At 29.2% G+C, this 13,915-nt stretch overlaps 2 protein-coding genes across 2 annotated transcripts in view; one reads left to right on the top strand and one right to left on the bottom strand.

The window, feature by feature from the left end:
• LOC148939831 (uncharacterized) overlaps nt 1–13,915 on the bottom strand; it is a 125,316-nt gene that overhangs the window by 97,960 nt on the left and 13,441 nt on the right. The gene's annotated exons all lie outside the window — the stretch shown is intronic.
• LOC148939834 (uncharacterized) overlaps nt 1–13,915 on the top strand; it is a 100,972-nt gene that overhangs the window by 85,289 nt on the left and 1,768 nt on the right. The window contains exons 9-10 of the mRNA XM_089106402.1: nt 8,035–8,337; nt 9,597–10,185. Coding sequence (XP_088962528.1) covers nt 8,035–8,337; nt 9,597–10,185 — 892 coding nt within the window. The remainder of the gene's footprint in view (nt 1–8,034; nt 8,338–9,596; nt 10,186–13,915) is intronic.

The raw sequence follows: 13,915 nt of genomic DNA, 5'->3' as shown, positions 1-13,915 counted from the left end.
ATCAAAAAAGGGTATCTGTGCCCTAAAGACATCAAAATAAAAGCATCTTCGCTCAAAAATAAAAGGCATCGGAAGAATCCGAAAAAATAATCAAATAAAAAGAAATAATAAAAAAATAATAAAAAGAATTAATAAAAAAGAGCATCAAAATAATTAGAAAAAAAAACAATCAAATAAAACAGAAATTTAAAAAAGGGCATCAAAAGGGTATCTTTGTCCTAAGGACGTCAAAATAAATTGTCTTTACCCCAAAAATAAAAGGGTATCAAAATACACAGAAAAAAAATAATAAAAAAAGGCATCTTGCCCTAAGGACATTAAAAATAAAAGCGTCTTGGGTCTATTCATAATTTTGGATTTACTTGTTTTAAATTTTCGACCAAAAATGAAGAATTTAGAAGAGGATTCCCTGCTTCTTCTTAACTTCTTCTATTGCTTCTCCTTTAAAGTAGCCTACCTTACAATGCTTTACATATAATACATGAATAATACATATATGTACAGGTACAATCCTGTACATATAATTTTATACTGTCAATTCACATGCTAATTATTATGAATTAAGAAAAAATGTAGCCTAGCTTAAACCACTTGTTTTTGCTAAGGAAAAGAGACGATGATAAAATTTATCGATTGTTTAAGTACCAAGGTCATTAAGACCTCTAAAGTAAAAAAAATAATAAATAAATAAAATAAAATAAAAAAAAGTTTTGTCTTAGGTCTGTTTATACCTGAAAACCGCGATTTTAGGACTTTTAATTGTTTCGAAAATATGAAGTTTTTAGGACAGAACCATATGTTTATTAGTTTTGTCATGTTGAACCACAGACAAAAAGTATATGATATATTAAGTGCATTTTATCCGTGGGTCGAACCATGAAAACAAATAAAGAAAGCTAACTAAATAAATTTGACAACGCTTTGCGCCCACAGTATTTCAAACATTAACAATCCGTTGATTCCCAATGCTTTTTTTTGAACAATATATAATTACAGCAGATAATTATATTATATAATTGTAGACAAAATTATATTCTCTACTTTATGTATAATTATATAATTATAAGATATATAATTATAAATTAAAAGTAAGATATATAATTATAAATATAATTATATAAAAAAATATACCCCCTCAGAAAAATACTGGATATGGCCGTGAATCTGAATGAATCTCGAATGAATTTCATTGATGACGGTTGTTGATTAAAACAATATATAATTATAGATAATATAACTATAACATATAATTACATATTATAATTATAGATATATAATATATTTATATATGATTATATAATTATAAGATATATAATTATAAATTAAAGATAAGATATATAATTATAAATATAATTATATAAAAAATATACCCCCTCAGCAAAAATACTGGATATGACCGTGAATCTGAATGAATGTCGAATGAGTTTCATGGATAACGGTTATTGAATTTTATTTTTTAAACAATATATAATTATAGATAATATAATTATAACATATAATTACATAATGTAATTATAGATATATAATTATATAATATATTTATATATGATTATATAATTATAAGATATAGAATTATAAATTAAAGATAAGATATATAATTATAAATATAGTTATATAAAAAATATACCCCCTCAGCAAAAATACTGGATATGACCGTGAATCTGAATGAATGACGAATGAGTTTCATGGATAACGGTTATTGAATTTTATTTTTTAAACAATATATAATTATAGATAATATAATTATAACATATAATTACATAATATAATTATAGATACATAATTATATAATATATTTATATATAATTATATAATTATAAGATATATACTTATAAATTAAAGATAAGATATATAATTATATAAAAAATATAGCCTCTCAGCAAAAATACTGGATATGGCCGTGAATCTGAATGAATCTCGAATGAATTTCATGGATAACGGTTGTTGAATTATATTTATTAAACAATATATAATTATAGATAATATAATTATAACATATAATTATATAATATAATTATATATACATAATTATATAAAATATTTATATAAGATATATAATTATAAATTAAAGATAAGATATATAATTATAAATACAATTACATAAAAAATATACCTCCTCAGCAAAAATACTGGATATGGCCGTGAATCTGAATGAATCTCGAATGAATTTCATGGATAACGGTTGTTGAATTATATTTATTAAACAATATATAATTATAGATAATATAATTATAACATATAATTATATAATATAATTATATATATATATAATTATATAATATATTTATATATGATTATATAATTATAAGATATATAATTATAAATTAAAGATAAGATATATAATTATAAATATAATTATATAAAAAATATACCCTCTCAGCAAAAATACTGGATATGGCCGTGAATCTGAATGAATCTCGAATGAATTTCATGGATAACGGTTGTTGAATTATATTTATTAAACAATATATAATAATAGATAATATAATTATAACATATAATTATATAATATAATTATATATATATAATTAAATAATATATTTATATATGATTATATAATTATAAGATATATAATTATAAATTAAAGATAAGATATATAATTATAAATACAATTATATAAAAAATATACCCCCTCAGCAAAAATACTGGATATGGCCGTGACTCTTAATGAATCTCGAAAGAATTTCATGGATAACGGTTGTTGAATTATATTTTTTAAACAATATATAATTATAGATAATATAATTATAACATATAATTATATAATATAATTATAGATATATAATTATATAATATATTTATATATGATTATATAATTATAAGATATACAATTATAAATTAAAGATAAGATATATAATTATAAATACAATTATATAAAAAATATACCCCCTCAGCAAAAATACTGGATATGGCCGTGAATCTGAATGAAACTCGAATGAATTTCATGGATAAGGGCTGTTGAATTATATTTTTGAAACAATATATAATTGTAGATAATATAATTATAACATATAATTACATAATATAATTATAGATATATAATTATATAATATATTTATATATGATTATATAATTATAAGATATATAATTATAAATTAAAGATAAGATATATAATTATAAATACAATTATATGAAAAATATACCCCCTCAGCAAAAATACTGGATATGGCTGTGAACTTGAATGAATCTCGAACGAATTTCATGGATAACGGTTGTTGAATTATATTTTTTAAACAATATATAATTATAGATAACATAATTATAACATATAATTATATAATATAATTGTAGATATATAATTATATAATATATTTATATATGATTATATAATTATAAGATATATAGTTATAAATTAAAGATAAGATATATAATTATAAATATAATTGTATAAAAAATATAACCCCTCAGCAAAAATACTGGATATGGCCGTGAATCTGAATGAATCTCGAATGAATTTCATGGGTAACGGTTGTTGAATTATATTTTTTTAAACAATATATAATTATAGATAATACAATTATAACATATAATTATATAATATAATTATAGATATATAATTATATAATATAATTATAAATATATAATTATATAATATATTTATATATGATTATATAATTGTAAGATATATAATTATAAATTAAAGATAAGATATATAATTATAAATACAATTATATAAAAAATATATCCCCTCAGCCAAAATACCGGATATGGCCGTGAACCTGAATGAGTCTCGAATGAATTTCATGGATAACGGTTGTTGAATTATATTTTTTAAGCAATATATAATTATAGATAATATAATTATAACATATAATTACATAATATAATTATAGATATATAATTATATAATACATTTATATATGATTATATAATTATAAGATATATAATTATAAATTATAGATAAGATATATAATTATAAATACAATTATATAAAAAATATACCCCCTCAGCGAAAATACTGGATATGGCCGTGAATCTGAATGAATCTCGAATGAATTTCATGGATAACGGTTGTTGAATTATATTTTTTAAACAGTATATAATTATAGATAACATAATTATAACATATAATTATATAATAAAATTATAGATATATAATATATTTATATATGATTATATAATTATAAGATATATAGTTGTAAATTAAAGATAAGATATATAATTATAAATATAATTATATAAAAAATATAACCCTTCAGCAAAAATACTGGATATTGAGGTGAATCTGAATGAATCTCGAATGAATTTCATGGATAACGGTTGTTGAATTATATTTTTTTAAACAATATATAATTATAGATAACATAATTATAACATATAATTATATAATATAATTATAGATATATAATTATATAATATATTTATATATGATTATATAATTATAAGATATATAGTTATAAATTAAAGATAAGATATATAATTATAAATATAATTATATAAAAAATATAACCCCTCAGCAAAAATACTGGATATGGCCGTGAATCTGAATGAATCTCGAATGAATTTCATACATAACGGTTGTTGAATTATATTTTTTAAACAATATATAATTATAGATAATATAATTATAGATATATAATTATATAATATATTTATATATGATTATATAATTATAAGATATATAATTATAAATTAAAGATAAGATATATAATTATAAATACAATTATATAAAAAATATACCCCCTCAGCAAAAATACTGGATATGGCCGTGAATCTGAATGAATCTCGAACGAATTTCATGGATAACAGTTGTTGAATTATATTTTTTAAACAATATATAATTATAGATAACATAATTATAACATATAATTATATAATATATTTATATATGATTATATAATTATAAGATATATAATTATAAATTAAAGATAAGATATATAATTATAAATATAATTATATAAAAAATATATCCCCTCAGCAAATAATACCGGATATGGCCGTGAATCTGAATGAATCTCGAATGAATTTCATGGATAACGGTTGTTGAATTATATTTTTTAAACAATATATAATTATAGATAATATAATTATAACATATAATTACATAATATAATTATAGATATATAATTATATAATATACTTATATATGATTATATAATTATAAGATATATAATTATAAATTAAAGATAAGATATATAATTTCTTGTTTGTGTTGTTTTCGTTTCTTGTTTGTGTTTGTGTTTGGCTTTGTTTTTGGCTTGTCTGTGTTTGTGTAAACGTTTCTTGTTTGTGTTTGGCTTGTCTGTGTTTGTGTAAACGTTTCTTGTTTGTGTTTGGCTTGTTTATGTTTCTAAACGTTTCTTGTTTGTGTTTGGCTTTGTGTTTGGCTTGTCTGTGTTTGTGTAAACGTTTCTTGTTTGTCTTTGGCTTGTTTATGTTTCTAAACGTTTCTTGTTTGTGTTTGGCTTTGTGTTTGGCTTGTCTGTGTTTGTGTAAACGTTTCTTGTTTGTGTTTGGCTTGTTTATGTTTCTAAACGTTTCTTGTTTGTGTTTGGCTTTGTGTTTGGCTTGTCTGTGTTTGTGTAAACGTTTCTTGTTTGTGTTTGGCTTGTTTATGTTTCTAAACGTTTCTTGTTTGTGGTTGGCTTTGTGTTTGGCTTGTCTGTGGTTGTGTAAACGTTTCTTGTTTGTGTTTGGCTCCACTACCACCAAAACCGCATTCTTGCACATGGAGATCTCTTTCGTTAAAAATTAAATTCGCAATTTTTCTTAATTTTTTTTAAGAGATAGGGTTTTGATTGTGTAAGTTCCCACTTAATGAATTCAAAAAATCAAATTTTGATTGCCCTTTATGCTGTAAGGTTTTATTTTTGAGCGCTTTTAGAGGTTTATAATTATCTATCCAAATAAACAAAAATCGGAATTACTCACCCCGAATTCCTTCTTTGAATGACAGTATCTTGTTTTTCTTCGAATAGAGGCCGAAGTTATTGCTTTTGTGTTTGTTTGTTGTTTTTTTGGGGGAGGGGGGGGTGCTTTTTTAGAGTTGATCACAAGTTTAATCTTCTCTCCTGTTCTTTCTTCTGTATGTTTTTCTACTTTTGCCAAAAAAAGATAGATGAGTAAAAAATCAAAATGAAAAGAAAGGCAGAATCAAGGTCGTATCCAGGGGGCATACGGGGTTTCAACCCCCCGTCACATTTTTGTTTGACTCGTTAAAATCTAGCAAATTGTAGACAACATATGCAAATTTTTGCATGTGCTTTTTTAAGTTCTTTTAATGAAAACCCTTCACCCCAAACAAAAATCCTGGATGCACTCTTGGACAGAATACAATGAAATTAAGAAAATTTCAAAGATTTTTAAATGAATAAGCTAGTATCTCTGATTATGTTGATAAAATTAGCTAATGTTACAACTTGTTTCTGCTAAGGCTGTTGAGGTTGAGACTCAGTTGAGGTTGAGTTTTTCTGCTAAGGCTGTGAGGCTGTTGAGGTTATTAAAAAAAAGATAAATAAATAAATAAAAATCCTTGCATGATTCTAATCTTAACAAAATATAGATTTTCCTGCTTTTTTTATATTTCTTTTATTTCTCCTGATTTTGGTGTGGTTAAAGGTTAACAAGAGTTTGGTAGCTTGATCTAGCTAACTTATTAATTTATTCATGCATATCATTGATTTTTTGCTACACTTTAATTTGAGGATTAAAGTGTGAAATGAACCGCTTCCCCCCAAAATTTTGGTCCGACTCGTAAAAAATAACAAAAATGCATGTAAACAAATTCTTGGTGTGTAAAAAAATCGTAACCCCCCCCCCTCGCTAACAAAAAATACCCCCTCAACAAAAATACTGGATATGGCCGTGAGTCTGGATGTTTATTCATGGATCTCGAAGGAATTTCGTGGATGATGTACATTTTATGCTATATGTTTTAATTTGACTGTTTCTTTTACAGAGGCTTCTTGATCATTTGTCAAGGAATCTATATAGACAGCTCGGTTATTTATTCGTTGATAGCAAATGGATTTCATGGATCTAGTTTGACAGTGGTTTCAATTTACAAAAGTTTAGAGGGGTAAAATATGTTTTTCAAAATCTAGGGGGAGAGGGCCAATTTGTCGTTTTTTCAATTTTCCAATGAGAAGACCAAAAAAGGGCGTTTTTCAATGAAATACCCAAAAAGGGGTATTTTTCAAAGTTTAGAGGGGCACATATCCTCCCCTGCCTCCCCCAATTGACGCCACTGGACTCTTAAATTAGAATATTCTTAGGAAAGTTGTCAGATACTGTACTGACAGGGATTCTAACAAATTTTCAGATTATTATCAATAATTTTATGAAAATTACGTGACATATGTGGAGAAAACGGGAAAACCTAGAATCTTACCTTGGAGAACCCCGGATGTAAAGTTATGCTAATCTATTGAATTTTTCTTGGAAGGGGGGGGGTTAAGACGGTAAACAAGAGCACTTTTAAGACATAATTCTTCAGATTTTCCAGAGAAATCCTTCGGCACAGTTTTCCAATGTCACACATACATACAAGTCTTTTTTATTACAGAAGATTTGTAATGGAGGTGAATAACTTAATTATACAAATTGAATCTAGAGTTGAGTGAAAGTGAGAAATCTAAATATTTCAGTAATTTTTCTGTTTTTTTCCTTTCTCGATTTTACCTTTATTATCCAATATACCCAGTTATACTTATTTCCTTTCTTAATTTGTACAATTCCAAAAATTCATCAGATTCCTTCTGCGGGTGCATGATATTTACATTAATACTGTACTTCGGTTGTTGTTTTTTTTTTTTTGCAAAATTGCTCAGTTCGTCTTTTTTTTCAATAAATACACGCTGTCGAGACTTCTAAGAGGGAAATAGAAGATTTTCTCTAGGGGGTGAAAACAATCCCTGCTTTTGTCTTTGGGAGGAGGAGGTAGCCCATATCCTCCTGCATGCAAGCATGGTAATGTCGGTAAGTCAATAACAAGTAGAAAGCCTTTGTGCTACTTTGACCTTGGGGGGGGGGATCTATGTACAGGTGTAATCCCCAGAGAAATTGTTCTTAGAATAATCCACTTAAATTTTCCAGCTATTTATTTGACGATGAAGAATGTCCTCTTGTTCGATGCCAAGCAGGTGTTTTGTGTATTAAGTTGGTTAAACTGTTAGGTGTTGCTGGGGTTATCCTTGAAGTGGTAAAATACAACCCAGCCGACAAGCTTACCATGATTATTGACTGTTTGTGCTTGGAAAAAGAAATTCCTAGTCAATGGACCAAAGATTCGATAACTAGCATAAAACTCATGGCTTGTGTTTTCCATTTCTTTTCACTTATTGCCAGTGAGCTTGCAGTGATTCTGAAGGAGAAAAATGTTGAGGAAAGCGCTGTTAGGTGAGTTTTCAGTTTTTTACTCATTTTGCCTTATGATCTCAGAGAGAAAGAAATAGAGAGAGAGAGAGAGAGAGAGAGAGAGAGAGAGAGAGAGAGAGAGAGAGAGAGAGAGAGAGGAGCTTACCTTGATTATCGAAGTTCTGTGCCTCGAAAAAAAAAATGGATTGTCAGTAGCCAGTCGTGAAAATCTAATATTCACGACTTGTTTTTTATAATTATTTTCACTGATCGATACGAAGCTTACAGTGGTGTTGAAGTTCAAGAAAGTGCTGCTATGTCAGTTTCCAGTTCTTTTTTTAGTTATTCTGCGAAATCTATTTGGGAATTGAACGCAGACATAAATTCGGCAACCCTGACGAAGAGCTTACCAAGATTATAGTCCATTTTTTCTTGGAAAAACCAATTGCTGTAAAAAAAAAATGTTCCGAGATCCTAATTAGGCATAGATTGTCATAATTATACGAGAAAGCCCTAATCAGTAGCCAAAGGTTCGACGACCAGTGTTTAACTCGACTTACGCTTATGCTTTCTATTTTGTCTGTCCTTCTTTTTCTTCTTTCTATATTATATTTCCTTTATTTTTTTATTATCTTTTCTTTGTTGTCTTCTTTCTATAGTATCCTTTCTTCTTTTCTTTTTCTTATCTCTTCTTCTTTTTCTTCTTTCTATATTATCTTTTCTTCTTATTACCTTTTCTTCTTTTTTCTTTCTCTATAATCTTTTCTTATTTTTTTCTTTCTGTAATATCTTTTCTTTCTTTCTTCTTATTATCTTTTCTTCTATGTCTTATTATTTTTTTTCTTCTTATTATCTTCTCTTCGTTTCTTCTCATTATCTTTTCTCCTTTTTTCCTTTCTATATTATCTTTTCTTTATTTTTTAATCTGACTACCTCGCATAGAAAGAGTGGTCGTAATTTAGTGTTCGAAATTGTTCGAAATGGGTGGTCGAAATTTAGGAGAGGGCCCATTCAAACGAAAATGGACAAACAACAAAAGCACGAAGAACAATATGGAAATCTTTTTGCAAGATAGTGGAGATAATTTGAATGAATACTGTATTTTGACCCTCTGTCCAAGGGCCGTCCTCAGCAAGACAAAAATATATAAAAGAAAAAAGAGTCACAACAACATGCGACCAATAAAACCAAAAATTAAAATTTTTTCAAGGAAAATTTAATGAAAATTGAAAGTTCTAGTTCTCTTTTTGAGAGTCATAAGGGATTGGATTGAAGCAAGATGCATTATTTTTCTGTTTTAGGCTGCTTCATTCTTCGAACTTATCTCCTCTGGTGGCAAACGAAATCCTTCACTTTACCTGTCAATTGTCTTCACATAGCAAAATCCTTCCGACACCACCTGACAGCAAGAATATATACGTCTTACTTGATGCCATCTGTAGCTCAAAGGATCTTAGTGCTCAGCTAAGCGGTTTTATAAGCCTTTCAACAGCGTTGTCATCATTGTCAGAAAATAAGCTTGCCGAACTTTTACGCATCGTTCGAAAAAAGTATTTAGCGAATATTTTGGAGAAAATTAGAATATGTGCCTCTTCAGGTCGATACGAACCGGTTATTTTCATTTTAGAAGTGATAAAACGGTCGGAGAAAACTTGTATTCACGAACAATTTGAAATTGTTGCTGCTGAAGTTCTAATAAAAGTTTTGAAGAATGGAGACGGAAGTAATATTGAAAGAGCTGCCTCTATCGGATTTGTGAAACTTCTTGAATGTTCGATTAGTGCCAGAAAACGGGCGTTCGATCTGAATCTGGATATTATCGTTGGAAATAAATTAATTGAATTAGCTCTATGTGAAGAAAAGGCAAAGAAAAAGAACAAGCTTAAAAAGGTGAGTTAATTAAACTTTCCATTAATTGGGGGGGGGCGGGGGTCTTTAATAGAACAACAAGGACCCCAAGCCATACATTATTAATTTTTATAGCTAAATTATAAAAGCGTTGAGAAGCTTAAAAACGCGCCTTTTAAAAAAACTATACAGCAAGGCAGGATTGCTATTTGAAGCTGATTAAGGAATCCTAACTGTTTTTCAGCTAATCTTAAAAATAAAACTTTGTCGCGAAATGAAACCTGATTTAAAGAAGTAGGTAAAAATGGAGCCTTTTATATCAAAATTGTTTTGAATGCCTAAAAAAGTTTCTTATGTACAAACAACGGTACTTGTATGATAAGCGCCCTAGCGCACAAGTTGTTCACTCATTAACGCAATAAATAAACCTGTTTTTTCGTTAGTTTCTTTCAGCTTAGCAGGAGACAAGAAAAAAAGAAGAAAGGAACAGAGTAGACGGAAAATATATAATTTGGGCTATATATTTGCACTTTTGGGGGGGGGGGGGGCAGTAAAGTATTTAGACAGTGTGAATTTAGAAAACTATTACGGTATATAATAATCAAAATAATTGTACCTAACACATTAGGCATGCAGGATCGCTATAATTTATCCCCCCCCCAGCCTTAACGGGCAAATATACACCCCAAACTTGTTTAGAAAGTATTATATTTTTATCTTACTTTGGTATATTTCATTAGGATTGAGCGTCAGAAAAACATATTAGAAGAACATTAGGTAGGCCGTATATCATACAAGTACCCAAACAACTACTTGTTTTATGATGGCAGCAATAGTTGCAATGTAGTAAAGAGTGGATTCTAGCTCATTGTAACAAAAAATTGCAAAATGCATTTTAAATAAATTTTCAAATTAATAAGATCGTCATTTGACATTGAATCAGGAATAGTAACTATTATTATCCATATTAAAGTTCAAAGCAAAAATTGATTGATAAAAATGAAGATGTTCCAGAGCCATTGATTGTCGAATTGGCGATTCCGAATTGTCGAATTGGCGATTCCGCCAATTCGACAATTCCGAATTCCGAATTCGAATTGTCGAATTGGCGATTCCGTTTTTTTTTTTTTTAAGAGGCAGGTAGCAGGTCTGTTGCCCTAGCCAAAGCTTGTTGCATAAAAAATAATAATAAAAACAAGTCTAGAGGAACAAATCAGTTGAACTTCATTTAAATTAGCAACTAGGATTTTCGTTGCACGTTTAGGGGACTCCTTTCTGATAGCTAAGAAGCATATAAGAAACTTCCCCTAAAAGGCAAAGCTTGTCCGTGGGGTAGGTAGAGCATATCTTTATATCCTTAAGCCATATCGGACTTTGATTGTCAAACAAAATGTCCATGCCTCACAGAAAATTGTCCAGGGTTGTCACATAGGCTACCAAAAAATGAAATCGGAGATACCAAGCTTTGCAATAATTTTTTTAGTGCAGCCATTTTATCGTTGCTCTGCACGTAAACTTTATTTCTGGTTGTCTAGAATTTCCATAAAAAATTCTCATAGACGGTAAGGGACCGAAACGAATATTGCATCGTTGGGATTACCTACGACCAAGGCCCTAGGTGGTAATTTTGTTTGCTCTATCTTGAAAAATCAAGAATTTTTTTTTTTTTTTTTTACATGGGCAGCAATGATCTCTCAGAGGCTAAGGTTTACCAGTGGGACAGTGGGGTTTGCCAGAGGGAGCAAACTTGCCAGAGGGAGAAAGTCTCAGTGTTCTCAGAAAGTTCTCAAATGTTCAGTATCAATATCAAATGAATCAGTATCAAATGAAAGTATCAAATGTTTACACCTAACTCCTGTTCGATTTCTGTTTAATGACGTATATCACACACGGAAAAAAGCTTTAAGCCTTTTCTCAATTGATCTAGTAAGGAATGAACCAGAGGGAATCAAGCAGCAGAGTCACTCAAATATGACATCAGATCCTTGAGAAGCAACTTTTCAAAAGATATATCTGTTACATTATCTTTCGTAAGATACTTGTGTTACAGTATCTTGTGCATGAAGGTGTAGTTTATGTCAAAAATTGTATTTTATTCTCATATTATCCTTTGTTAATTACAAACGGTATTATATGTATATAGCAATTTCCTTTCAAATGAGCCATGAAAAATCTCTATGAAGTTTCAGCGCCCCGCTAGCAGCAACGAAAAAAAAAAGAGACATCAGTGTATTCCACGTGAAAAATGTGATTCTCCTTGTTGCTCAAGATGGGGGACTTTAGTTCTCCCAAATGCAGTCTCCGGCTGTGGTGATTCCAATGGTGCAGTTTTCATTTCGATCCGACACCCTTTTTTTGGGGTTTCAGGGTATTTCCGAAGTTTCCGTAATTATATTTTACGCAGTTGAAGTTTTATTTTTGGAAGTTTTCTGTTGTGCTAACAATCTTGATTGAAATCTGTACCGATACAGGATATATTATGTATGCTGTAGGTACATTGAATAGGCAGCGTTTTGCTAAACAATTAGTCAGATAGTGTAGTTTTTTTTTAAACTAGCCTTTCGTCAACTTTTGGAACCGTTGATATTTCAGAATCCCCTATGAATTTTTACCAAAATTATTTCGGAACTTCCCTGTGGTGTTGCGAAATTTGGCTAATGGGTTATTTTTATTTGAGACTGTAAGCCGAAATCACAGTTTATAGAATTATCCAGTAAGTTTATCGCAGATCATTTCTGGTCTTCATTCTCGGTGCGAACAAAAAGCTCCTCCCACTTATTTCTGCATTAGCGGGTTAATATGTTTCCGTCAATCAATGAGAAATGGTTACAAAGTGCATTATTCGTAATAGCGGGTTTCCACTTGTTTTGCATCCAAGAGAAATCTGACTTGTCTACCCGTGAAAAGATCTAATGCCGCTTATGTTTATATCTGCAAAAACGTTCTCTGGAGCACTCTCACCTTGGTCCGGGTTTTTATAATGGGTGAGATAGGGAATGATCATACTGCTAATTCTATAAACTGTGGCCGAAATCAAGACTCGCATAGTGATATTTATGGCATCGAACGTCCTTAAATCTCACTGTGAATGAGCCTCTATGTAATTAGTGACGATGATATAATTCTAAATATAATTCTAATGTTGGTGCTGAGCTGGTACATGGTCTGTTATTTATCCATGCAGCAAACACTATCTTCTCAATGACCCAAATAGCAAGTTATAAGGATTGCTAGAAGCATCGTTGGGGGGCAAGGGGAGGGGGTAGCTGCCCCCTCAATAATGTGGAGAAAAAATCATTATATATCCCATGTCCTTTGATTATTCGGATATGGACCCCTCTTGCCCCTCCCCGCAATAAAGATTCTGGAGATTCGCCCCTGAGGATCGCCATTTGTGTTTTTAGGAGAAGTAATTGTAAGTTTCTCTATTGAAATTCTCCTATTTCAAATCGTACGAATTAAACCTTCTTCCTTTAAGTCTTAGGCTAGGAATTAGTTTTAGGAATATATCTTTTTCAACAGTATAAAAAGATACATAAAAGGATGTCTATTGTAATCTATTCCCACCCTATCTGAGGACAGCTGGCTATTTTTGGGGCCCAGATGGTTGGCCATAAAGCGCGTATTTTGGCAATCCCTTATTTCTCATCACCTGCCCATGATAAACTTTCTTCCGTTATGGCCGTAGGAAGTGGGATAGAGCCAAATAAGTTTATTGAAACAAGTTGCTAAATCTGTCCTTTGACAGTTTCCCTAGTTTTGTTATATATAT

Source organism: Artemia sp. Qi Xiang Cuo, chromosome 20, assembly GCF_049724085.1.
Source record: "Artemia sp. Qi Xiang Cuo chromosome 20, ASM4972408v1, whole genome shotgun sequence".
Classification (NCBI taxonomy): Eukaryota; Metazoa; Arthropoda; class Branchiopoda; order Anostraca; family Artemiidae; genus Artemia; species Artemia sp. Qi Xiang Cuo.
This window is presented reverse-complemented; position numbering and strand designations above follow the sequence as displayed.